Consider the following 24,622-nt stretch of genomic DNA (forward strand, 5'->3'; position numbering starts at 1 on the left):
GTCACAACCAGGATTGCAAATAACAGAACAATTTAAATTTACAGGAGGGAAGATATGCTGTAACTTTTTTCCTGACCCCATCTGCTCCCCCAAAAAGAGGAGAGTATATAAATATAAAGGGAATGTGTTGTGATACAAACAAACAAACAAACAAACAAAGGCCTCTGAAGAGACTTGTAAAGCAGAATAATCCTAGGAGAAACAACTTAGAGGTATCCATTTGCTTTACAGCTTTGTGTATTCAATACACAAATATTCTATACACAAATGATATATTCTATATAGGTCCTCAGATATATGTTTTCTGTCCATAGGAATTTAATTAGCCGCTTTCTTCATATAATTAAAAAGACTTAAATTGTTCAGAAGCGTGTCTTACATCATTGCTTCCATTTAACATCTGCCATAACTATGTGAGAAAATAGAATATCAGTATTTATATAAAATATATGTTTAGCTTTACTCTAGACCAGAGGTTTGAGAACAACTGTTGGAGGCTAGGGGGCCGTATTCCTTGATTGCCCAGGCGACCCTAAAGAGTGTACCCCAACCCCTCTGGAAAAAAAAAAATAAAAACATTTTTGTCCCCAAACATGGTGTGGGAAGCCTTTTCACCATGTGTTTGGAACTCCTGGATTATTTTTTATCTAGGAGATACCTATATTGTAATAGGAAGTGACCTTGAGAATCATTTCCTATTCTAAGAAAGGCCTCTCTTGGGACTAAAAAAAGCATGGCAGAAATTAGGAATCCATTTAGGGACAAAGAATTTTTGACCCTTGGGGTCCATATGTGGTCCACAGGTCACCCTTTGCTCCTCCCCTGCTGTAGACTGTGAAAACACTGTCTGGCAGTAAGGAATAACATTTTTTCTAATGGAAATAGTTATAGGTTTCTTATCTGAATAGCTGCAGTCTCAGTACTGCTGGTTTCTGCTGCAACAATAGCCTTTTATTACTTTTTCTTTTCCCCTCAATAAATTCAGAAATATATTTTGCACCATTACACGTCTCTGAATTACCAAACAAGTCACAGCCAAAAAACTGTAGTCAAGATTTGGAAATACATACTAGTGCAATAGTGCATTTTGCCACAGGGCTGTAACTTTTGCTTGGAGTCTTTGGCCCTAGTGGGTAGTTTCAGCCTGAAAAAGAAATTCTTTCTTAGGGAGTAAGTTCCATGGCCGCTTTCTATATTTTAGTATAAACCCACCCTTCTTATATAAACTGTGCAAATTAACAATAATTACCAGAGTTTCCTTAATAAAAATAGAAGAAGAAATATGTTTGTTTTATCCATTCTGTTCCATGGTGTACAGGTCTACAGATTTTAATACAGGTCTTCTACACCTGCGTAAGTGAAGGAATTATTCACATACTTGAAGAACTAAATATATCTCTGCTAGAAAAACAGGCATGTTTAGTGTCACTATGATTACTTGTTAGCGCAAACTGCAATTTAAAGACAACAGAGTGTTGCGAGTGTTGTCTTTGCTGCTTGTAAGCATAATAGATGGACAATATTTCACAGTTTACGTTAAAAACATCTTTGTGAGAAAAGTCATTATGCAAAGATTATTGGAAGTTTAGATACTGTATTAAGATTATCTGTTTAATTTTTAATTGGCTTTTTTCAAGATAATTGGGCTTATTCCCACATGTTTGTGAAAAGGGGGCACTGGGCTAATTGGCTTTGATGCATATGAAAATATGAAATAATTCTGACATTCTTAACATTTGTCTTCTGATATACTTCCTTTTAAAAATATAAACATATTTTGCCAGATATAAATAGGAGGTCATTTACATTCCCTGGATCTCCTTCATTATATTTCCCCCTAACTATTTGACACTGAAAGAATCTATACTGCAGAATGTATTACCAGTCAGGTGAAATTTCCTTTGCATATGTGTGTATGGAATTGAGGAGTTATAGTAGTATATCTAGTAAAATGTGGAGTATTTGCACTCATTGGGCCTGTACAGACAGGACAAAATAAAGCTGCTTTGGGTCACTTTGGAGGTATGCTGTTTAAATGACACACACGTCTTAAGAGGCCAGAAGTCCTTAGGACTGGAGCATGGCTTTGGTGCGGCTTCCGGCCTCTTAAGACACATGTGTCATTTAAACAGCATACCTCCAAAGTGATCCGAAGCAGCTTTATTTTGGCCTGTCTGTACGGACCCATTGATTCCAATAATATTCATTTGCAAACTAAAACCCTGTGCAGACCGGCACTTTGGGCCGGTCTGGGGGCAGTTTGGGTGTAACGTCTACATGACGCATGCCCCAGCTCCGCCGCCAGGGTAATGTGATGCCGTGTTATGCACCACACAGTGTGCAGTGTCACAGTGCTGTGTCCTCACGACACAGCGCCGAAGGAGCGCTGTTTAGATGAGGTGTCATGCCTATTGTGCCCTTTCTAGTGTGCAAAAAGGAACCGCTTTTTGCAGCTCTTTTTCGCACCCTGGAAAGGCCAGATTGGGGCTGCGTTGTGTGGTTGCCGCGGCCCCAATCTGGCTGAAAAAGGGGCAGTTGGAGCCCCCCCCCCTTCGGGACTGTGCAAATGTATTTTGGTTCACACTTATATAGAATCTACAGAGGATACTAAACGACTAATACAGGAATAGGTAACCTTTAGCCTACTAGCTGTTATTGAATTGCTGTCTTCATCAACCAAGCTAGCATATCCAGTTGTAATGGATGATGGAAGAAGCAGTCCAACATCACCCACTATGCTAGAAGTTGCCCACTCACAATCTAATTTAATTGTGGTGGTAATATGACCTACCAGAACACAAATTACGCTAAACAAGTATAAAGTAGGATAGGGCTGTTTTAAAGCAGAGAAATGACAGGTAAGAGAGTATGTGGAACCTGTCCTTTGTCTTTGCTCCTAAGATGTGTTGTGCTTCCAAGTAAGTGTGCTTAAAAGAAGCCTAACTTTCAGTCTTAAAATCTTCAAAAGCTCTAAACAGAACTCAAGGACACTGCAGCTAACAAAGAACAGCCATTAAGATATATTAACTTGCTCTAGAATTTTTATGTTAAAACTGATTTCAATTTCCACAGTATTGCTTGAGAAGACCTCAGCATCTTGTGTGGGGCTGATAGCTAATATAAAACTTTGCTGTACAAAAACCTTAACATGCATCTGACAAAGAGTAGAGCTCTTATGGTACAAAAACCATCACATGAAAGGAAGAGGGAAAGCTGATTACTATACAGTGTAGCAGAGCCTCTGTACATCCTGATTGTGCTAAAGGTGTGTGTGCGCACTCAGAAAAAGGGGTGTTATACTAGAGAATGGTTGGGGATCTAGGAGCTTCTGGGCCCTATCAAGATATGGTTGACTTCATCAGGATTGTGAAGTGGCTCAATTTCAGAATGGTCTGGGGGGGGGGATAATTTTTATAAAATTCAAAATTTCTGCCAGAGTCCATTTTGTATTGATTTGAAACAGGGAGGGAGTCATCATTAAAACAGCAAAGGGCATCTAAGGTCCATTTGCCCAACACCTCATGATAATAGAAAGGGCAAAGGGGGAGTTAGCCCATTTTATGCTAATGTAAATGAAGCGATGGCAGTCTGATTACTTGTGTGAGTAGGATTTTGTTTGTATAATGCAAGCACATGGTCTAATTATATTATCTATTTTCTCTTTTTTTCCTGGTTGTGTCGTAGGTCCAAAACACACTGAGAGCACTTTAACTGCCCTGGTTCAATGATATGGAATTCTGGGAACTATAGTTTTGTCAGACATTTAGCCTTCTCTGTGAGAGAGCTATAGTGCCACAATAAACTGCAATTCCCAGGATTCCCTAGCACTGAGTCAGGACAGTTAAAACAGTCTCAATCTGGATTATTTCTGCAGTGTGTTTTGGACCACAGTCTCTGTTTTGTAGTTAGTCCCCCTATATGCTTTACTTACATTATACAGTGTACAATGGGCCCTCAGTATCAGTGGGGGATCCGTTCTGGATCCCCCTGCAGATATAAAAATCAGCGGATGTTCAAATCCCATTGGTGTTAGTGGTGGTGCAGCCATGTGACCGCGCCACCATTGAAGACAATGGGACTTCGCTGCCCCATCCCCCCGAAGCCTGCCTTGCCACTCTCAATGCATCAGGAGGCTACCACTTCCTCCTCCTTTTCTTCGCCACTTCTTCCTCCTACTCCTCTTCCTCCTCTTCCTCTCCTTCAACGTTGCTCACACCTCCATGCTTCCTCTTCTTCTTTCTTCTCTCCTATTCCTCCCCCTACCCTGCATCTGCCTCAACTCTTCCTCTTCCTTTCTCCTCCTCCTCTCATTTGCCCTGCCATCACTGCAGTTCCTCCTCTTCCTTCCTCCTCCTCTTACCCTTTCCTCTGCTGCCCCCGTCAGTTACCCCGATTCCTCCTTTTTGCCTCCTGCCATTTGCCTCCTGTCAGATTCCCCTTTTTTGCATTCTTCCTCCAGCTCTTTCCTCCTCCTCCTCCTCCTCCGCCACGATGAGGGGAGGGAATGCCCTGCACACTGCCCTCCCTCTGACCTAAATCCCTCCCCTGAACTTGATCCGATCATGATTGGGGGCAAGTTCATATTCACAGAACCTGGGTTTTTTCAAAAGAGACGGCTTTTGCCCCGATTCTAAATAACCCGCGCTAGGGAGTATTTGCCACAAAACGCTTGTGCAAGCCTCTGATTCGCTTATGAGAGATTCGGGGCGAATATGAACTTCACATGAAAGAATCGATTTCTGATCTGGGGTGAAGTGTAGTCTGAATGGGCCCTATGTTTTCCCTTAAGAATGTGAACACATCAAAGCCAGTTATGTCTGTATCATATAGACTATCATTCTTTGAAGATGCCAGCCACAGATGCTGGCAAAACATCAGGAATAAACTCATATAGAACATGGCCATATCATATACTTTCTAAACCTCATTGTGTCTCAGTCTAGAATTTATGTTAACATCATTTCTCAGATTAAGAAGCCTGAAGGATTAGAGATGATTATACTGGATCATGAAAAAATGGATGGTGCATGTGTTACTGTACCTTGTCTCATAATATCATAAAGTGTTTAACCATAAATAAATAAATAAAATTGCATTTTCATTTATCATCTCATGCCCAGATATGGCAAAGTATACCAAAACTACAACACTCAAAATATAATCAACAGGGACTGGAACGTTCTTTTAATGCCCCACCCTCATAGGATACATCTGCTGTAGTGTCCAGTAACTACCAATAACCAAGAAGAATATTGGATTGCTGGTTGCTTAGGAAAATCTTATTATCTTATGTTACAACTTCATACTGTGATCCACAAACCAGAGTGCTTATTTCCAATCAAGTACAGTTTTATTAAAAGATAAACTTACATTTGGAATTTGATTGCATGTTCTCTTTTTTTACTAAGCAGGAATTAGAAGATATTGAAACAGAAAGTGCTGACTCTGCCTACGCTTTCTTCTCTGAAAGTTCAGAAAGAAATTATGAAGTTTCAACTCCATTATTGTCTTCAAGCGAAATGTATATAAATACTACAAGAGTGAAAAAGTATGTGAGTGCAGTCAATTAAACCTTAGCTTTCTTCTTATGTGTCAACATAAAGGACAACCATTAATTTACTCACTGCTTCCTCATATTTAACAAGAGGATGAATATTCCTCTGATTCTGCTACTTCAACCCCCTTTTCTCTTTCAACCCCCCTCTTCTCCTTATTTAAAAGTACTAAGCTCCAACTTGTATTGTCTCATTTTTCTACTCAAATGTTACATGAGTTGCTACCTGCTTCCTTTGCTATAACTACTAGGTGTACCATTGGACAGTTTATTTTCCTCCCTTCTATAATTTAAAACTTAAATCCTTTGCTATCTGCTTAACTTTTTGTCACTGTTGCCTTGGGCACATTTTTTAAAAATGCATTTTTTAGCTTTTTATTATGAGAAAATTGTAAATATCCTGTATTGATTGAGAATATAAGAACAACAAAAAGCCTATCTAGTTCAGCATGTAATCTGTATGGGAATCCCACAAGTGAGGTGTGAGAACACTAGCACTCTCTTTCTTGTGTTCCCAGAGAACTGATATACCAGCTATATGTTGCTGCTGATGCCAGAGGTCATGTATAGCCTTAATGACTAGAAGACTTTAATAGTTGGTCTACACATAATTTAATTTGTTTCAAAAAATAAATTATTGTTGGGCTAGGTTGGAATTGGGGGAGTGAGCCTTAATTTTCAGTTTATGTGACCCTGTTGAAACAAATCTGCTCTAATATCAATTTCTTTTCTACATATATTATTTTGGGCTATAAATTAAGCTTTTTGTAATATTAGGGATTAAATGCAAGGGATGATCAAAGGAATAAAAATGCCATATCAATGCAATACAAAGAAAATATTGGCTGTTATCTTCATATTCAGTGGGACCTTGTTAACTGCTGTGGTTTGATTCCAGGATCCCCCATGGATAACAAAATCCGTGGATGCTCACGTCCCATTAAATATAATGGCAGAGCAAAATGGTTTCCTTTCTATAAAATGGAAAATCAAGTTTTGCTATTTGTAATTTATACTTTTTAAAATATTTTCAAGCTGTGGATGCTTGAATCCGTGGATAAAAAAACATTGTGGATAAGGAGGGCTGACTGTAGATCATCTCAGCAGCTCAGTAGCTTAGTTGAGTGCAGTATTAGATCTGTAGTGGTTCAAGGGAAAAAATATTAGATAAGATCCTGGGAATGTATGAGATCCTCCTCTGTATCTGGCCAGGAACCAATGAGAAATTGGTGGTTTCTTTGCTGTGCTATTCAGTAAGTAAAATGGGGGATAGGGATGTTGGGACTCTTAAAATGTCAGGTGAATAGTTGCTTTCTCTTGAACAAGTTAAACCTGTAACTAGATTGTGATCTTGTACTTCTTGGGCAAGAGTATATGTAGCCTGCTAGCATGGGAAAACCAATATATATACAGTGAGGCAGTTATTAGTCTCCTTCCAGGATTTAACAGTGCCCCCAAATGTGCCTGAGGCTGCTGCCACACTGTAGAACTAATGCAGTTTGACACTGCCTTAACTGTCATGGCTCCATCCTATGGAATCCTGGGATTTGTAATTTGTTGTGGCACCAGAGCTTTCTAACAGAATGCTAAATATCTCACAAAACTACAAATCCCATAATTCCATAACACTGACCCATGACAATTAAAGCAGTGTCAAACTACATAAATTCTGCAGTGTTGATGCAACCTTAGTTTTCAGAGACCAGTTCTAATTGCTGTAGAGCCATTTTCATTGCCCATCTTGAAAAAGATTTTGTAGCTGTTAACAAGGTGAGTTGGTAGTGTACATGCTTTGTATACATCTCTGAGTAAGTCTGGAAAGACCACTGGCTGAAACCTGAAAGAGCTGCTGTCAATGTAACTAGGTAGACCAATGGTCTGACTTAGTATAAGGAAGGAGCATGCATTGTGTCTCATGTTTTTTACTGGATTGTCTTCAATTAAGGTGATGGGATCTGATTTTTCTGTCATTTAAATTTCATCAACATTAGCTGCCATTAACTTCACTTGAGAAGGGGAAAGGAATGTTTGTCTGGTGTCTGCTTTGACTGTGTTTTTATCCCAATGTCTGGATGTCTGGAAGGGGACAGGGCCAGATGGTATAAGAGAAAAGATGGGGCCTAGTGGGGCTCACTTCCATGACGTCATCTAGCCTGTTGGTTTAATCTGGAAGGCAAGTTATTTCTCCACTCCTTATTTAGACCTGGTGGAGGCACTTTTGTTGCTGCTACTACCAGGTAAATTTGGATGACAAAAGAATGCATGTGGCAGCTAAAAAGGGGGCTAGTGCTTGGATAAACTTTGTAAAGGTTCAGGAAGATAGACCCCTTGGTTTCACCATTCTGAACATTTTATTTCTGATTGTTAGCATTAATGTTGCTTTCAGGAAAAGGACATTTGGAAAGGGGCAAAAGGTGTTTTGTAAACATAGTTGCCTCCTCCATTTTCAGCTTCTGATCTTACCTCTCAGACTCACACTGGCAAGACAGTTCAGGAAAATAAAAGATGAACAGTCACAAACACATGGAACATTGTTATCACACATTGAGCAAATTTATAGAGGATAGATCTGTCAGTTGATATTAGCCATGATAGCAACAGATGGAACCTCTGTTTTCACAGACGGTATAGTCCTGATTGCCAGATGGTGGGGGACACACAACAGTGGGAATTATATTTCTATCTTGCCATGTTTTGATTTTTCCAGGGAGATCTGCCTGGTCACTGTTGCTGGACAGGAAGTACTTTTGGTCTGATACAGCAAAATAATAATTCTGTTTTGACCTTTGTTTATTTTGGCACAGAATAATATTCATTTATTTGTAAGAAATATTTTGGTGTTTAAACATCTCTCCAAACTCCCATCCTAACATAAAAAAAAAGAAACTGTCACTTAAAAACAACATCAAAAGGAAAGGTTATTGACTGTACAGAAAACTTAAAAATAGAATTAATTACAACAAAATCTGCTGTACTGTGTTCTCACTAAAATTTAATAGCAGTGCTCTTAAAATGTTAAGAGCTTTTATTCACAGGATTTGCACTATATTTATTTCAGCATGTTCATTTCATTTACTTGGGTTCTCATAGTTGAAGAAACACTTTTACTTAGACCACTGTTAGCCACTGCAACCTTGTACATGTATGAAATCCTGGTTTTCTGCTACTGTTGCTGATCTCCAGTCAAGCTTTTTTTCTGCATCACTGCTTTCTTTCTTGCCCCCAAAACAATTTCCTCTGCCTTGGCTCTATGTTTGGTTACATTTCTGGAATATTTTGTACCATTTGTGCAAATGAATCAAGATTAGAAAAAAGCATAGTCACATCTCTAAAGCAGCAATATTCATTGTGACAGTAAATTCGTCCTCCTTTTCCAGGGAGCCTACAGAAGGAAAAGAGTTCTTCCCAGATCAAAACGTGTGTTCACCAAAGACAAGCTGGTAAGCATAGTTCTGGTCTTTTGCTTAAACCGCCCCTCCCCCATTAAGAGAGAGAGAGAGAGTGAGTGAGAGTGAGTGCCTCTTTCCTTCCTGATGAAGAACGATCAAGATTTCTTCCATGCTGGGATCAAGATTCTCCCTTTGCACCTGGTCACCTTGGGAAGAACAACCAAGCAGCTGGCTGAGCAGCAACCCAGAGGACTGTTGCTTGCATTGTCCTTTACTGCAAAACCATCACAGGTGAGAGATTTCTTGATTGCTGCTCAGCTAGCTGCTCACTTGCTGCCTCTAGGTGACCAGGTGCAAAAGGAGCAGCAGCCAAGATTGGATGTTCTGAATTTTCAGTAGAAGAGTAGACCTAAAACCAACAAATAGGCATGGTGTGTGTGTGTTAGGGTTGTTGTGCAAGAGGAGAGGGGGTGGTAGCCTAAGAAAGTTTGAAAGCACTGTCTTAGATTGTCCAACAGGGAATTTGCAATTGCTGGCTTGAGTTCTAGAAACAGGATTAAGTATTGGTTTACTTATCCTACACTTTGCATATCATCTTGTTCACTTTCATTCTGTTCCTTCTGTGCTTGTTACCAAACAGCCTGTAAGGCTCTATAACTTTCAGTGTCCTGGAAGAAAACCTTTAGATAGGTTGTGTTGTAGCAGATTAATTTAAAAACCAGAATTATAACCAGATTTACTAGGGAGACTCAGAGCAGATTGGAAAGGAAAACATAGTTTATTGCTGCAGCGCCCCCAGAAGGAAATACATCCAAATTACTGGGGCCCCAATTCCAAAGTGAACCAAGCTTTTATAGTACTTTGAACCAAGAAAACTACAAATTACATTTCATTAGTTACCTTTGAATTGAACATTTACACCCCTGTATATTCATTGGATACTCTAACATTACACCTAACATATGTCTCTATCCCTTGTGGGGTACCCATCAATCAAAATATTATCTTTATGTTTTTCTTTCACTGTCTCCAACTGTCCTGTATTACATCCTTTTGTTTTGAATAAAAGTTTAAAGCAGGAACCAGTTCAGGGCTATTGTATTCCAAAGCCAAGGATTTGGCCTGACCTGAAATAGCAGCCTTTGCTCTGAATAATTTTCAACTCCTGAGCATAATTTTATTTATTTATTTGTTTATTTATATCCCACTCTTTTCCCAGGGCTGGGACTCAGAGCGGCTTCACAGCAATTAAAAAACAAACAAACAAAAAGTACAATTAAAACATTTTTAAAATAAATAGGTAAAAGACATGCATTAAACAGAATGATTAAACTAGTCCAACATTCCTGCCTGTTCTTATAGTGATTCCTTAAATGCCTGTTTGAACAGGTAGGTCTTCATCTGCCGTCGGAAAGCCATCAAGGAGGGAGCCGTTCTTATCTCCCTGGGCAGGGAGTTCCAGAGTCTAGGGGCAGCCACTGAGAAGGCCCTCTCTCGTGTCCCCACTAAATGTGTTTGTGAAGGTGTTGGGATGGAGAGAAGGGCTTCTCCAGAGGTTCATACCAGGAGTCCGAGCAGGTTCATACCAGGAGAAACAGTCTGCCAAATAATGTGGACCTGAGCCATGTAGGGCTTTGTAGGATATAACCAGTACCTTGAATTGTGCCCGGGAACGAACTGGCAGCCAATGAAGCTGTTTCAACGGGAGTTGTATGGGCTCTGTAATTGGCGCCTGTTAACAGCCTGGCAGCAGCTCTTTGAACCAGTTGAATTTTCCGAACACTTTTCAAAGACAGTCCTATGTAGAGCCCATTACAGTAGTCCAAATGGGATGTAACCAAGGCATGTACCACCGTGGCCAGATCTGGCTTCTCAAGGAACGGGCGCAGTTGGTGCACAAGTTTTAAATGTGCGAAAGCACTCCTGGTCACAGCAGAGACCTGGGCCTCCAAGTTTAAAGCTGAGTCCAAGATTACCCCCAAACTGTGAACCTGTGTCTTCAGGGGGAGTGTGACCCCATCTAACACAGGCTGGATCCCTATTCCCTGATCTGCCTTCCGACTGACCAGGAGCACCTCTGTCTTGTCTGGATTAAGTTTCAACTTGTTTGCTCTCATCCAGTCCATTACTGAAGACAGGCACTGGTTTAGAACCAGGACTTCCTCCTTGGATTGAGGTGGGAAGGAGTAGTAGAGTTGAGTGTCGTCTGCATATTGATGACATCGCACCCCAAAATTCCAGACAAGCTCTCCCAGCGGTTTCATGTATATGTTAAACAGCATAGGGGACAACACAGAACCTTGAGGGACCCCACAGGTCAATGGCCAAGGGGTCAAACAGGAGTCCCCCAGTACCACCTCTGAGTTCACCCCTCCAAGAAGGAGCGGAGCCACTGTAGAACAGTACCTCCAAGCCCCATCCCAGAGAGGCGGTCTAGAAGGATATTATGATTGATGGTATCAAAAGCTGCTGTGAGGTCCAGAAGAACCAACAAGGACACACTCCCTCTGTCCAGTTCCCTGCGTAGGTCATCCACCAAGGCGATCAAGGCTGTCTCTGTTCCATAGCCAGGTCTGAAACCAGATTGAAATGGATCTAGATAATCCGTTTCATCCAGGATAAGTAAAAGTAAAATTCCAATTCATATCTACCTTCTACAGTGTTAAAATAAAATAATGACAGTGGTGATTTATATTATTGATTGAGTCCTTCCTAATACAAGCATACCTCAGTTAAGAAAGCCTCTGACAAAGAAGCTTCTTTTATAAAGTCTCTGTGCAATCCAGTCTCTCCTTTTATTGTCCTCTGTCTAACTGAAAGTTTTTCAGCAGTATTGGAATTGCAGGCATGGAGAAGGAGAACTGGGTTCCAATAGCCTAAAGCTTGAGCTGGGAAAGAGTGTAATACAATAAAGCTTGAACTGGAAAAGAATGCATTTCTACTCTAGTCAATTGTTCTGCAGTTATTTGTGCCTGTCAACAGCAGGCAAGGTAAACGGTACCTGCTTCCAGTATTTCTCACTGAGCATGTATGAACAGCTAAAGGGAGAGGATATATATATTCTCCCAAAAGCAAACCTTGATTTTGCCATTTTATATAAGGAACACCATTTTACTATGCCATTGTATTTAATGACACTCGAACAGCAAAGGTTTTATATCCATGGGGGGGGGGGGGGGGCTGAAACCAAACCTTAGCAGATGCTAAGGACCCACTGTACCTCCAAGTCAGAGGCACTATCATGGGCACCTGCATATGCAGTCAACTTCATGGCTGACCTGGAGCAATGCTTCCACAGCATATGTACCCAAAAAGCTGTCCTCTGCCTGATTTCTTGATGACGTTTTTGTAATTTTGCTACATAAAAAGCAATCACTTGAGAAGTTATAACAGGATTTGAGCAATTTCTGCCCAACCATCAATCTGACCCTGGAACAATCCACAAAACAAATTCACTTTCTGGACAACAGTGAATGGCTAAGCACCATGCTCTGTTGAAAACCCACTGATTGCTACACATACTTATCTGCCTCCAGTTTCCATACCAAGCATGGTACCAAATTATTGTTTACAACAAAGCCCTAATATAAACTGCATCCACTCAGACCCACAGAACAGAGATTCAAAACTGATTTTACAACAGGTATTTCTCAAAGTTCAATACCCATCTAACAAGGTAAAAAAACTATTATTATTATCATTATCATCGTTATTATTCTGCCCTTCCCCCAGGGCTGGGACTCAGGACAGCTAACAACATTAAAAACACCATACAGTTAAAAACATCCAAAAATAGTATATTAAAATAGAATTAAATTACTACAACAATTAAAACAAATTCCATGCTAAAATCAAGTACAGTTAGCCCTCCTTATACACGGATTTTTATACATGGTTTGAGCATACACAGTTTGAAAATATTCCAAAAAAGTATAAATTCCAAATAGAAAACCTTGATTTTCCATTTTATATATGGAGCACCATTTTGCTATGCCATTATATTTAATAGGACTTGAGTATCCACAGATTTTGTTAACCACGGGGGGTCCTGGAACCAAACCCCAGTGGATGACAAGAACCCACTATACTTTAAAAAGATTAAAATGCTTAAAATACATTAAAACAATATAACAATACCACATCACATGCCTTAAAAACTTTCTGTTTTAAAAGCCTGTCTAAACAAGTAGGTCTTAGCCTGCCAGGGGACAGGCCCATTCTGCCCTCCCTGGGCAGGAAGTTCCAGAGTCTAGGGGCAGTCATGGAAAAGGCCCTCTCTTGTGTCCCTACCAACCATGCTTGTGATAGTGGTGCGATGGAGAGAAGGGCATCGCTTGAGGATCTCAGAGTCCGGGCCAGCTCATATAGGGAGATACAGTCTTCCAAATAGCCTGGACCTGAGCTATGTAATGCTTAAAAAGTCATCACCAGCACCTTGAACAAATTGACAAGGCAAGATTAATACCATTTATTACAAGACAGACCAAAAATATGAAATGACAGAACACCCCTAGTAGTTACTTACATTCTCCAGTTGAGACCACTCAGATGCATCACCAACAAGGTACAGTGCGCCAGCATCATACGTGGGTGCAATATACGCGATGGAAGAAGTGGTGCCGCGTGATGGAAGGAGTAATGGCGCATGTGCCCATGGTGTGCCTATGCACTGTTGCACCACTGCAAGCACGAGTCCTATTACTTCTTATGGGGCTCAAGCATACGCAGAATTTATTTTACGTTGGGGGGGGGGGGTCCAGAACGGATCCCTGCGTAAGGGAAGGGACCACTGTACAACCAATTTTAGAGAATAACACAATCCTCTCACAAGCTCTGAGAGGCAGGCCTTTATTGGTCTGCAGACAGCCTCCAAGTCTTAAACAACTACTCATTCACAATAGGATACATAATATGAATGGTAATATAAGGACAAGACCCTGCCACAAATGCAGATGCCAACTCTGTTCCCACATCAACTCTAGGAACAATATTACAGGTGCCAATAAAATCACCCACAATATGGAAGGTGCAGTTACTTGCTCTTCTTCAAATGTGATATATTCCAGCAATGTCCCTCTACACACAATACTTTGGACAAACAAGACAGTCTTTGTGAAAGAGGATTAATGGACAAAAATCTAACATTAGAAATGGCAGTATCCAAAATCCAGTTGCAGACCATTTCAATCTTCCTGGACACAGTAAGTGATTTATATGTCATGGCCCGTGAACAAGGAAATTACAAAGAAAGGCTAGAAAGAGAAACTGCTGAATTAAATTCAGTTCATGAATTCCAATACATTAACAGAGATATGAGCAAAACAATGGCTTCATGGCATAATACATATATTAATACAAGAGTCCTCGATACTGCACATGGGAAACTGACTTTTGGTAAGCAAATTTATTGTTTAAGCACATCTGCACTAACTGGCCACTGTAAAGATCTGAAAGACCAATATCCTTTTACAGAAAGGATGATAATTTGAATCTTTCTACAAATTCTTTTCTACTACCACAAGTGTACAAAAGCTGAGGCCTTAATACCACTTGGTGCTGCATTTGAAGAAGCAGGTTTATATCCATAAATACTCATGAATTTTTTTAAAAACCCAGTTAGTCTTAAAGGTCCTGCCACATTCCTCCCCTTTCCTCTTTTAATGCAGCAAGTTTATAAAAGCATGTTTAACTGCTGTTCTTTTCTTTGGTGCAGGTATTTATCCTTGCTCTTTTAATGTTATTTCTACCTCTAGTACCAAATTTCCTGTTAAAGAAGTAATGCCCTAGAACACATCAACTTTGTTATTTGAGGTATATCTGTATTTGTACCAATATTTATTGTAAATAAATCCCAGTGTAGGTTAAAATTATATTATAAAACAGAAAATACACAAAACCACACACCACAACTTAACATGAAACAAAGCAAAAGCTTTAAAGCATAATTTGGAATCTTACAGCATTGGAGGAGGTCCCAATGCATTCCTTTGGATGTTCACGGACCATTCCAAAACCAGTCAAAAAATTTCAGCTGAAAAAATTGTTCCTCATTCCACCTCAAACACCTGTAAAAGACTCAAAATGCTAGTACAGGGCTTTAATATACTGTTTTGCATACATACCCAAGTACAGCCCCACCCTCCGCAGAAAACACTAGAAGGCCTGAAAGGTGAGCAGGAATGACATAGCATCACGTATAGTCAGCCTAAAAGCAGCCACAAAAGTAAACTCCAGAGAAACTGAAACTGTGCAGTGGAGCCCTGTAGGTTCTAGTGTGCCTACTCCTCCTTCAAAGACACCGACAGAAATTATCACTAAAACCAGATTTAAAGGACTTGAGTAGACTTTAAAAAATAAATACATATTTAGTTGTTAATGGTAGAAAGCTTAGTGTCCAGTATGCTGTGCTAGGAAAGATGCAACCAATGGAAATGACCACCACCAAAGTGTCCCTGAAAGGGCAGACAAATCTGGAGGAGGGTGCTTAAGTATTGAAATAAATAATTTTAGATATTCAGCTCCTAAGCCAAGAAGGCTTTAAAGGTTACAGCTGACACTTTGAATTGTGTTCAAAAATTGACTGGCAGCCAGTGAAGCAGACCCACATAAAACATATTGCAGTAATCCAGGTCCACATAAAACCCACTGAAATGGTTCAGGCTACCAGAACCATTTGTATTCCCTATTTTTTACAACTAGTAGATACTAAAATATTTCAAAATATAGATATTTGGTTGTATTTAAGCCAAATTCATGATTTGAAATGAGCTAAAGATTAAAAGGAGTTATCTCATCCCCTACAGTAATGTAATCATGTTTAAGATTTTAACAATCTCAAATGTGCTTGGAGTATCTTATTTCTTTTTGTGAGTGTTGTGGTAATGTCTTAATCCTTCACATTATTCCTTCCCTTCCCAGCTTTTAAATTATCCACTTATTGTAATTAAATTTTATCAAGCATGGTTGCATGACTGTATTTCTCATACTAGATTAATCTTACATAAATATCAGGCTGCTTTTCCCTCCTCCTGTTTTTCTTTCAGGAAATGCATGTCTCCTTATACAAAGACAGCTAAAAAAACAGAAGAAAAACAAAGTGAACTTCTATTTGGCTGTAGGAGTCCTCTGCAATCATCAGTGGTATCAAGAAGGTCAGGGCTTCAAGATGGTACCACACATCAAATAAAATCAGTTCAGAAAAGTGATAGAGTATCAGAACTAGTCAGCTACAAATCAAACAGTACAAACAATTTCTGCCTTATATCACCATCCAAGAGAAACAGACCTGTCAGTGTTCCACCAGGTCAGCTAAGGTAATCAAAGCTGTTCCATGTTCCTTTTAACTGTGACTGTTGCTGTTCTGTCCCTTTTCAATTGACTTGGTGATGATTCAATTGACAAACTTAAACTTACAGTAAAAGACAGTGAAATATTTACAATATTTCGATGTATGGCACCTAGTGGTATGATAATACCATGCTAAGCATGTTTACTTAGAATCATGTCTATTAGAGTTGAATGCTATGCACTCTTCAGTGTGCTTAGAATTGTTCCTGTCATTGTCAGGTTTAAAGTGATAAATATATTACAACCTTTTATCTATATGAAAAAGCTCCATTTAGATAATCATATATGGAGTTACTTTGCTGCTAATAAAAGGCCAATTGTGTTATTCTCATGAATGGATAGGCTCATTTCTAATCAGCAGGAGGCAGGTCTGTATGTAGTTTTCATTCACTGAAAATGCATCATAGATCGAAATCTTGTTATTTCATAGCATAGACTGATTGGTTAGCGGACAAAGCATGATATATACTCCAGAACTGGAATATGAAATACAGTGTAGAAATAAGGTCTACTGAAATTGTTGGGACATAATTTCATGTAATGGGCATTATCAATAGAGGACCTTTCCACACTATCAAAATGCACCCCAATAACATTTTATACTTTGCTTGACATTTTTACAATCTCTGATACCGTTCACTTACTGTAATGTTTAATCTCTACCAAATGAATGATAGTATTGTCCTCCTGTGCGGACCAACTGTATTACTATTTGCTCTTTTCATTTAAAAAAATAAATTACAAGACATGGTAGATAATAGTGATGAGCAGTCTGCCCCTTCACTTTCACTAAAAAAAGGACAAAATCCTTATGGTTGACAAAACGTGCTTTAAACAAAAAAGGTGATTGCTCACTACACTAGCATGTTTATTGTACAACAAGCTGATTGTGTGGAAAGACATGAAGATATTAAGTAAATCACAACATAAGAAATTAAAGTAGAGTAACATAAGTAGATCATTTAAAGGAACATGACTTTCTCTAGTTGTGCTCAGTGTGTTTAGGGATAGCTTTTGAGTTCATTGGGAATACAACTACAATCTATGCAGTTATTTCAGAGTAAGCCCCACTAAATTTACTTTCAAACCTATGTGGGCAGGATTAGATTGTGGATCTGCCTAAGTCAAAGATGTTTAATAGTTGCTGCTGTTTTGAAAATTATGATTATTAAAAATAGAAGAGTTATTTCTAGCCAAATAGTACTTATAATTAACTCTAAGAAGACAAATACCCATGGAATCATTAACATTTTGAATTTGAACTTGTTTCTAAGTCTTGGAATATTTTTAAAAGTTCAGCTCCCCCCCCCTTTCTCTCTCTGCCTTTGTTTTAAAATGCAAAAATGAGTAATTACTGAGAGACTGTATTAACTAAAATGTAATTTTAGTACAGGCACATGAAAATTTGTAATTATTACCTAATGCAGATTAATTACAATTGTTTTGTAGCAGATGTCAGCCACTTTCTTCTTCAAAATTCCACTTGGCCCAGAAGGCCTTTGAAGTGCCTCACAGTTTTAAGTGGCAGCCACAGAGACTCAGAGTAACTGCTTACAAGAATGGTACAGTAAATATATTTGTTAAAGTTACTGTGCCACCTTCCATTAAACTGGTATGTATAGATTTATTTTTATATTTATTGGATGTAGGGCTAAATCCAACACTAGATAAATCCAACAGACCCACTGAAATCAACAAAATTTGTTAGTTACAATTAAAGTAAGTCCTATTGATTTCAGTGGATCTGTTGTAGGTGTTACCAACTGGATTCAGCCCTTTATTTTCCAAATAAAGAGGCCACTTTTTCAAGTTTGAAATGAACTACATTACAGTGGTTGAACATAAACATAGTTGCTGAATGTTCACTTTAACTTATAGAAGAAACAAAATGTAAAGTAGAAAGTGAATATTCTATTGACATAAACAATAACATTGCCAAGCAATAACATTGATAAATTACACTTGGCAATTGAACGCGCATATACTGTGTTTAAGGAAATGGGCAAGACACTGTTTTTTTTAAAGTTCTCAATCTTTACTAAATTATAATATTTAACATGAGCACTGCTATTAATTTTTCTTACCTTTTCGTAGCTGCTGGAGGAGTGCACTGAAAAGCTGAAGCTGAATATGGCTGCACGACGAGTCTTCTTGGCAGACGGTACTGAAGCACTAGATGCTATAGACATACCCCATGATGCTGACGTTTATATTTCAACTGGAGAGCCCTTTTCAAATCCATTCAAAAAAATTAAAGGTAAAAAAGCCACAGTAAATGGCTTAAGGGGTGCAATTAAAAATGATTTTCATCCCGTCTTTTTGCATGGTTTAACAAAACTAATGTTTACTCATTACAGCTCAGTAAGAGGATAATGTGCTTAATGAAAGAAAAATCTACTGACAGCCACGTTTATTGCCCTTCATTAGCATTGGTGCTTAATTTAATATAGGTCTGAATAGACATTAGGGAGCCTGCAGGAGGTTAAATGGTGAAAATATAATAAATTAAATCAGAGATTATTGAATTTACTGTTTAGTTTCACTGACATCTAACAGACACAATTCATTAGGCTTATTACACTAGCAAAAATAATAGTTCAGAGTTTCAATGCTTTATTAATTTAGTCATTTGACCTTTATTAAGACAAAGCATTAAAACAATCATCAGACTATTTATGCAACAAGGTGGAATTTTGCTCAAGTTACACATGAATTTATATGTGCACCTTTATATTTTGAATTTTGAAGGTATCTCTCTCAGCAAAATCTCCAGCTCAGTGTCTCATGCCACTATTTCTTTGTATATGTTCAAGTGTAATTAGCAATAAAACATAAAATCATGTACTTCTGCAATGGCAAAAATGTCTGTATATAGACTTTTAACTGGACCAGTGTTCTTCTGGATTGAAATACTGGCACATTTCAATAAGAAGTTGTGTATTGTTTTAAAAACTGCAATTAAAAATGGCCTTTTTGTATAGCTGGATTGTGTGATAAAAATATAATTGAATGAAAGATTTATCAGCTTCTGTTGCTACATCAGTAAAACAACCAAATTTTGTCTTGGGTAAAATCTAAAATATTAAAAATATTATAGTTAACCAGTGCTATTATCCAAAATAATATGTTTATAAGTAAATAAGTAAACCAAGTTTTCTCCTGATGTACTATTTATTTTTTCTCTTACAGCTCTTTTTGCATTTTTTCAAAAATTGTAGTTCTGCTTAATGTTGATGAAAAGTGGCACAAACATTCATTGTCCTATTTGTGTTGTAAATTGAATGCATAGTACTGAAAAGTATCATTAAAACATTTTTTGTGTTTATTAGTTTTTTTTTTGCCTTGAATACTGAAAGACTGGGTTTGAAAAAATTGGTTCAGTTTGTATTAAAGAAACAGGTTACTCTAAGAAAAGCAAATTATGCTTGAAGACAGTAATTGCTTCATGCAAAAAGGTGCCACAACAGTGATCATAAATGAAATACCTATAAATATATATTTTAAGGCATAAGCGTTCCAGAATTGCGGGAATATTTAACTCTAAGCCACCATTTGAGCTGAATAATATTTATTTCTGCAAAGCTTTTGAAGAAATTATATCTGTAATAAGTAACCCAGAACTCATGAATTATGCATACAGTGCAGTATTACAGATGATATGACAGTCTTCTTGAATACAGTCCAAATGATCCATGGAATATGTTTTAGTCTATTAACTCAGTAAGGAAAGAAGAACAAATTTAGCAAAAATCTTTTCTCATTTTCTGAGTTCCTACAAGAGAAGTGAGTTTTTATTCTGAGAAGTAAACTGTGATAATTGATATTAACTCACAGCTTAGTTAACTGCTAAGCTGAATCTAATATTATAATCATTTTGTATAAATTTAATAGTTTTATATAAGGCTTTACTAGCAGTTTTCCAGCTATATTAATGACTGTTTGCTTTTTCTTCCTTCCTTCCCTTCTTTCTTTCTTCTTCTTTATTTCCCTCCCTTTCCCCCTTCTTTCCTTGCTCCTTTTTTTGCTTTTACCTCAACAAAAACTTCTCTGCTTTGTCTGCATCTTTTGGCAGTGTTTCATCATTACATGCACTGCTGTTCCTTTAGCACCAAAATGTTGGCACACATTGCTGAAAATTTCACACCAACTCTTGCTGGATCAGCAAGCTTAACCTACCAAAATCTGGTGTACTGCAATAGTATTTGACTGATAATCAATCTTTTTGCTGCTCGACAGTTGTTTCTGGGACTCAGACTAGAGCAGGTGGCAGATGTGCCTTGTCTTTTGAGACAAGAAATAGTAGGTGAGGTTGGGCACAGTATAACATATTGTGTGTCCATTAAAAGGGCTCTGCTTTGGTACATATTACAGGAAAAAGTCAATGATGTGCACAGAAGACCCATCAACAGCATCCAGAAAGTCTTTTTTATATATATTTAGTAGGATTATAGATTTATCTTCAGTGACTTAAATTCATTCTATAAGCAATTTTAACATTTTCAGAAAAAAACCAAGTTAGATATTTTTAAAAAACAGCCTGCATATAACATGCTTTTTACAGTAGTATGCCATCCAGAAGCACATGCTATTGGGTTCTTCCTAACTATGTAATTCTTTTAAACTAATGCATTCAGCAAATATAGAAATTCTGTTTAGTTTTCTGCAAAAGTATCACATTAAAAGCTTGAATTCAGCTTGTATGAGCACTTCCACAATTTATTGCAATTTAATTAGAGTTCTTGTTTGCTCTAATTGTTCCACTGGTGTCTGTGTGACTGCTAACAGAACATACAGCCACTAATGGAACGATACAATTTGTTGTACAAGTGGACCCTTGTTATACACTGGGGTTTGGTTCCAAGATCCCCTGTGGATAACAAAATCCGTTGATGCTCAAATCCCATTAAATAAAATGACATAGCAAAATGGTATCCCTTATAAAAAATGGAAAATCAAGGTTTGATATTTGAAATGTATACTTTTTTTGAACATTTTCAAACCGTGGATGCTTGGATCCATGTATAAAAAATCTGTGTATAAGAAGGGCCAACTGTACTTTTCTTGTTAGCAGTACATTGCATATAATTCACCACTGTCATTATTGTTGTTGGATACATATCATTAGCCATCCTATGGTAAAAGACTGATTTGCATTGTGTAGTGGCTGGTTCAAAGTTAATTTCTAACACAAACTCACTTGGGTTTCTTTATACAAGGTCCTATCTGCAATGTGAGGATATTATTACCCTTGCATTTTTTTCTTGCAATGTTCTTGTAGTGCACAGGTAGGCAAAGTATGATTTTTCTGATATTTTTGGACTGCAGCTTCCATCAGCCCTACCCAGCACAACCATCAGCCCTACCCAGCTGGGGAATGGGAGCAGTTGCAGGTCAACTAACATCTGGTGACCACTTTGCCCACCTCTGTGATAAGGATTATTGAGATCCTGGTTGGGATCTAAACAGGCACCTGAGATATGCTCATGGGTTCATTTGGAGTCAAAATATTACTTTTTTTGCCTTTTGTTTTATGATATTAAACCACCATTCTGTGAATCATAAATTGCTTTGGAACAACTCACTTTTGAAATTGGTTTATTATATAGTACAGACACCCTTTGTTCGAGAAAAAACATAAGTGACTTGGAGTGTATGGAAGGCTGCTGAATTTTCTAGATTCTGCCCAGTGTAATTTGAAAAGTTTTGAACACTAAGTTATGATGGAACTGTTTTGGATACTGAAAATCCAAAAGAACAAGCTGTTCTGGGTACTATATTATTTTAAGCAAGTTAGGCATGATGATGCTTTGGTTGTTTCTCTGGTACCAAGATATAGCTTGTATACTGCTGTTTCTTGGGATATGCTGTGAATTTGCATGTGAACTGAAATTTGTATCCTACACTTTAACCAGTTCATTTTGGGTAATATTTAGAAGTTTATTTTTCTATATCTTTTAGACAAAATATATTAAAACTAGTTTTTTTTATTTTTGTTCAATTTTTACATTGCATTTGAAAAACCAGCAAGGAAAGAGAATTTATTTAGCAAAACACTTTAGAAATCCCAGTATGAGTATGGGATTTCCCCTATATAGCTTCATAACAGGCCTTTAGGGGGCAAACACAAAAAACATGCATGTATTTTAGCTGAAAAAGAAATATCAAAGAGCCTTTTCGTACAAGTTAATGCATGTGGTTAATGAAGTATCCATGCATGTACCATGAGAATGCTCACAATGCAGAAACATTAGTACAAGTCTAAACACTATATTACCCATCAACAAGAAATATAGGGCAATTGATTTTTTTGGCAAGTGTCATCATTTTATAGTAAATGGTTTACAAGTACTGAAGTATCATCATCATAAAATCATACTGAGAGCTTATCATTGCCATTTCATGAACTGTTTTGTTGCTATCAAACTTCAAGTCTTCATGTGAATTGTCTGTTCCAGTCAGTAGTCCATATTTCACTGTTTAGATATTTCTTGTTGCAGGCTTAATTAGCTAGCAGCTTTTAAAATTAACTCTAGATTCTTTGGTTTGATTGCAAATCAAGTGACCTTTGCCCAAGGTTTCAACCTGTCTGCTGCTACATCAGACTCATTCTCTGTGTTTGAGCATAAATCAAGAATTGAAAAGCTAGAAAAATAACTTTCCACCCAGCTCAGTCCACTGAATTCATTTCTTTTTTCTCTTGGTAGGCATCACTTCTCATAGGTTGATGAGAGACAGCATAGATATTATGCTGGCTGATTTTAACCACAATCGAGGAACTGAAAACTGGCCACAAAAATGTGTGCTACCTTCTTTCAATTTCAAACAAATTTCAGCTGATATATTGACCATAGCCAATGCCAACCAAAATTCCAGTTTGAGCAATATTTAGACAATATCCTTATCTCTGGGAAATTCAGCCATAATGGAGCAAAGCTAAATTATATAAATTTGGTCTGCTGGGCACCCTGAGTTTCCTGGTTCTACCTATATGGAATGGGACACACCATTGGTTTATCCAGCAAAAGCTTTGCAATTCACAGACATTAACAAGTCAGTTAGTCCTGTCTGCTTGTATCTGCAGTATCCTCAGTCCCTTCATGGGCTGCATACAAGTATTGGCTGAATGCAAGTCTCAGCTCAAGACTGCTTAGCCACTAGCATGGCTCTAATGAAGTAGTTTGTGAGATTGCTGTACTGCATCCACTTCTCACTGCTGCTTCATATACTCCTCCAAGCAACAGAGGGACCCTTTGTCCTGGACTACAAAGACTGGCCATCTTCTGTTCACCATCAGTAACTTCTATTCCTTTGTGGCAGATCAGTCTAGGCTGCACAGAGACTTGTTGTGTTGTGATTTTAAACATCATGGTTTAAAATAATCTGTATATCCTATTGCATGGGGAATCCTGGTGATCATTAATTACAGCGAAGATTAGTGCTAAAGTTCCCATAACTAGAGATGGCAGGGAAGGAAACTGCACAGTGGATGGGAAGGGAGCACACATTCCTATGATTTGCAGTGCTGTAATATCTTCCCAGCTCTCTGTGATTATAATTCAGTGAAAACAAATTACGTGTTTGAATGGTGTACAACTGGCCACAGAAGTAGTGTTGTTAGAAGCTAATTCATTCCCCTGAATTTTTCAACTCATAGAGTAAAATCCATTGGGAGGAGAAATGCTTATCAGTTATTGAGTCATTGTGAGGTCAATGCTGGTGAAACATCAGGAAGAAACTCTGCTAGAACATGGCCACATAGCCCGAAAAACCCACAAAAAACTATTGTGAGCTCAGTTTGGTTGTCATCCCAATCTTCTAAACTGTGAGGTTACATCCCTCTTGATGTTTAAAGGATGTGGAAACAAAATTGGAGTAGAACTGGTGATTTTAAAAGATCATGGAGAAACTGGGCTCAGCAGCCACATTACTCTGTATATTATCCTTAGAAACAAAAATAATTTTTTGGGGGGATGGTATAAGAGATAGCATAATCTGAGTCCAAAGAACACTGAGTCTTGCTATTTGTGGAGGTAACAGGAGCTGGTAAGAGCAAAATTGGACAGGGAAACCCTGTGAGGAAGGTAGAGGAAGGGCAAGGACATAGGCATACACCAAAGTGTACAGAGGATTTTGCTTTTTTCATGGTTTCTTCCTAACCATGGCAGTATCAGCAAATGGCTACTGCTGCAGCTAGTCCTCTACATAAGGTTTATGGAAGTCTTTCCCAACCTGGTGCCCTCCAAATGTTTTGAGCTACAATTGCAGTTAACCCATTCTAATGCTACAGTGCTTTGAATAATGGGAGTTGAAGTCTAAAACATCTGGAATACAG

The 24,622-nt window shown here is 38.1% G+C and overlaps 1 protein-coding gene across 1 annotated transcript in view; it reads left to right on the forward strand.

Moving 5' to 3' along the window:
- DCDC1 (doublecortin domain containing 1) overlaps positions 1–24,622 on the forward strand; it is a 368,535-nt gene that overhangs the window by 12,420 nt on the left and 331,493 nt on the right. The window contains exons 3-7 of the mRNA XM_042459567.1: positions 5,412–5,548; positions 8,932–8,994; positions 15,987–16,256; positions 17,743–17,902; positions 18,385–18,547. Coding sequence (XP_042315501.1) covers positions 5,412–5,548; positions 8,932–8,994; positions 15,987–16,256; positions 17,743–17,902; positions 18,385–18,547 — 793 coding nt within the window. The remainder of the gene's footprint in view (positions 1–5,411; positions 5,549–8,931; positions 8,995–15,986; positions 16,257–17,742; positions 17,903–18,384; positions 18,548–24,622) is intronic.

Source organism: Sceloporus undulatus, chromosome 1 (genome assembly GCF_019175285.1).
Source record: "Sceloporus undulatus isolate JIND9_A2432 ecotype Alabama chromosome 1, SceUnd_v1.1, whole genome shotgun sequence".
NCBI classification, from domain to species: domain Eukaryota; kingdom Metazoa; phylum Chordata; class Lepidosauria; order Squamata; family Phrynosomatidae; genus Sceloporus; species Sceloporus undulatus.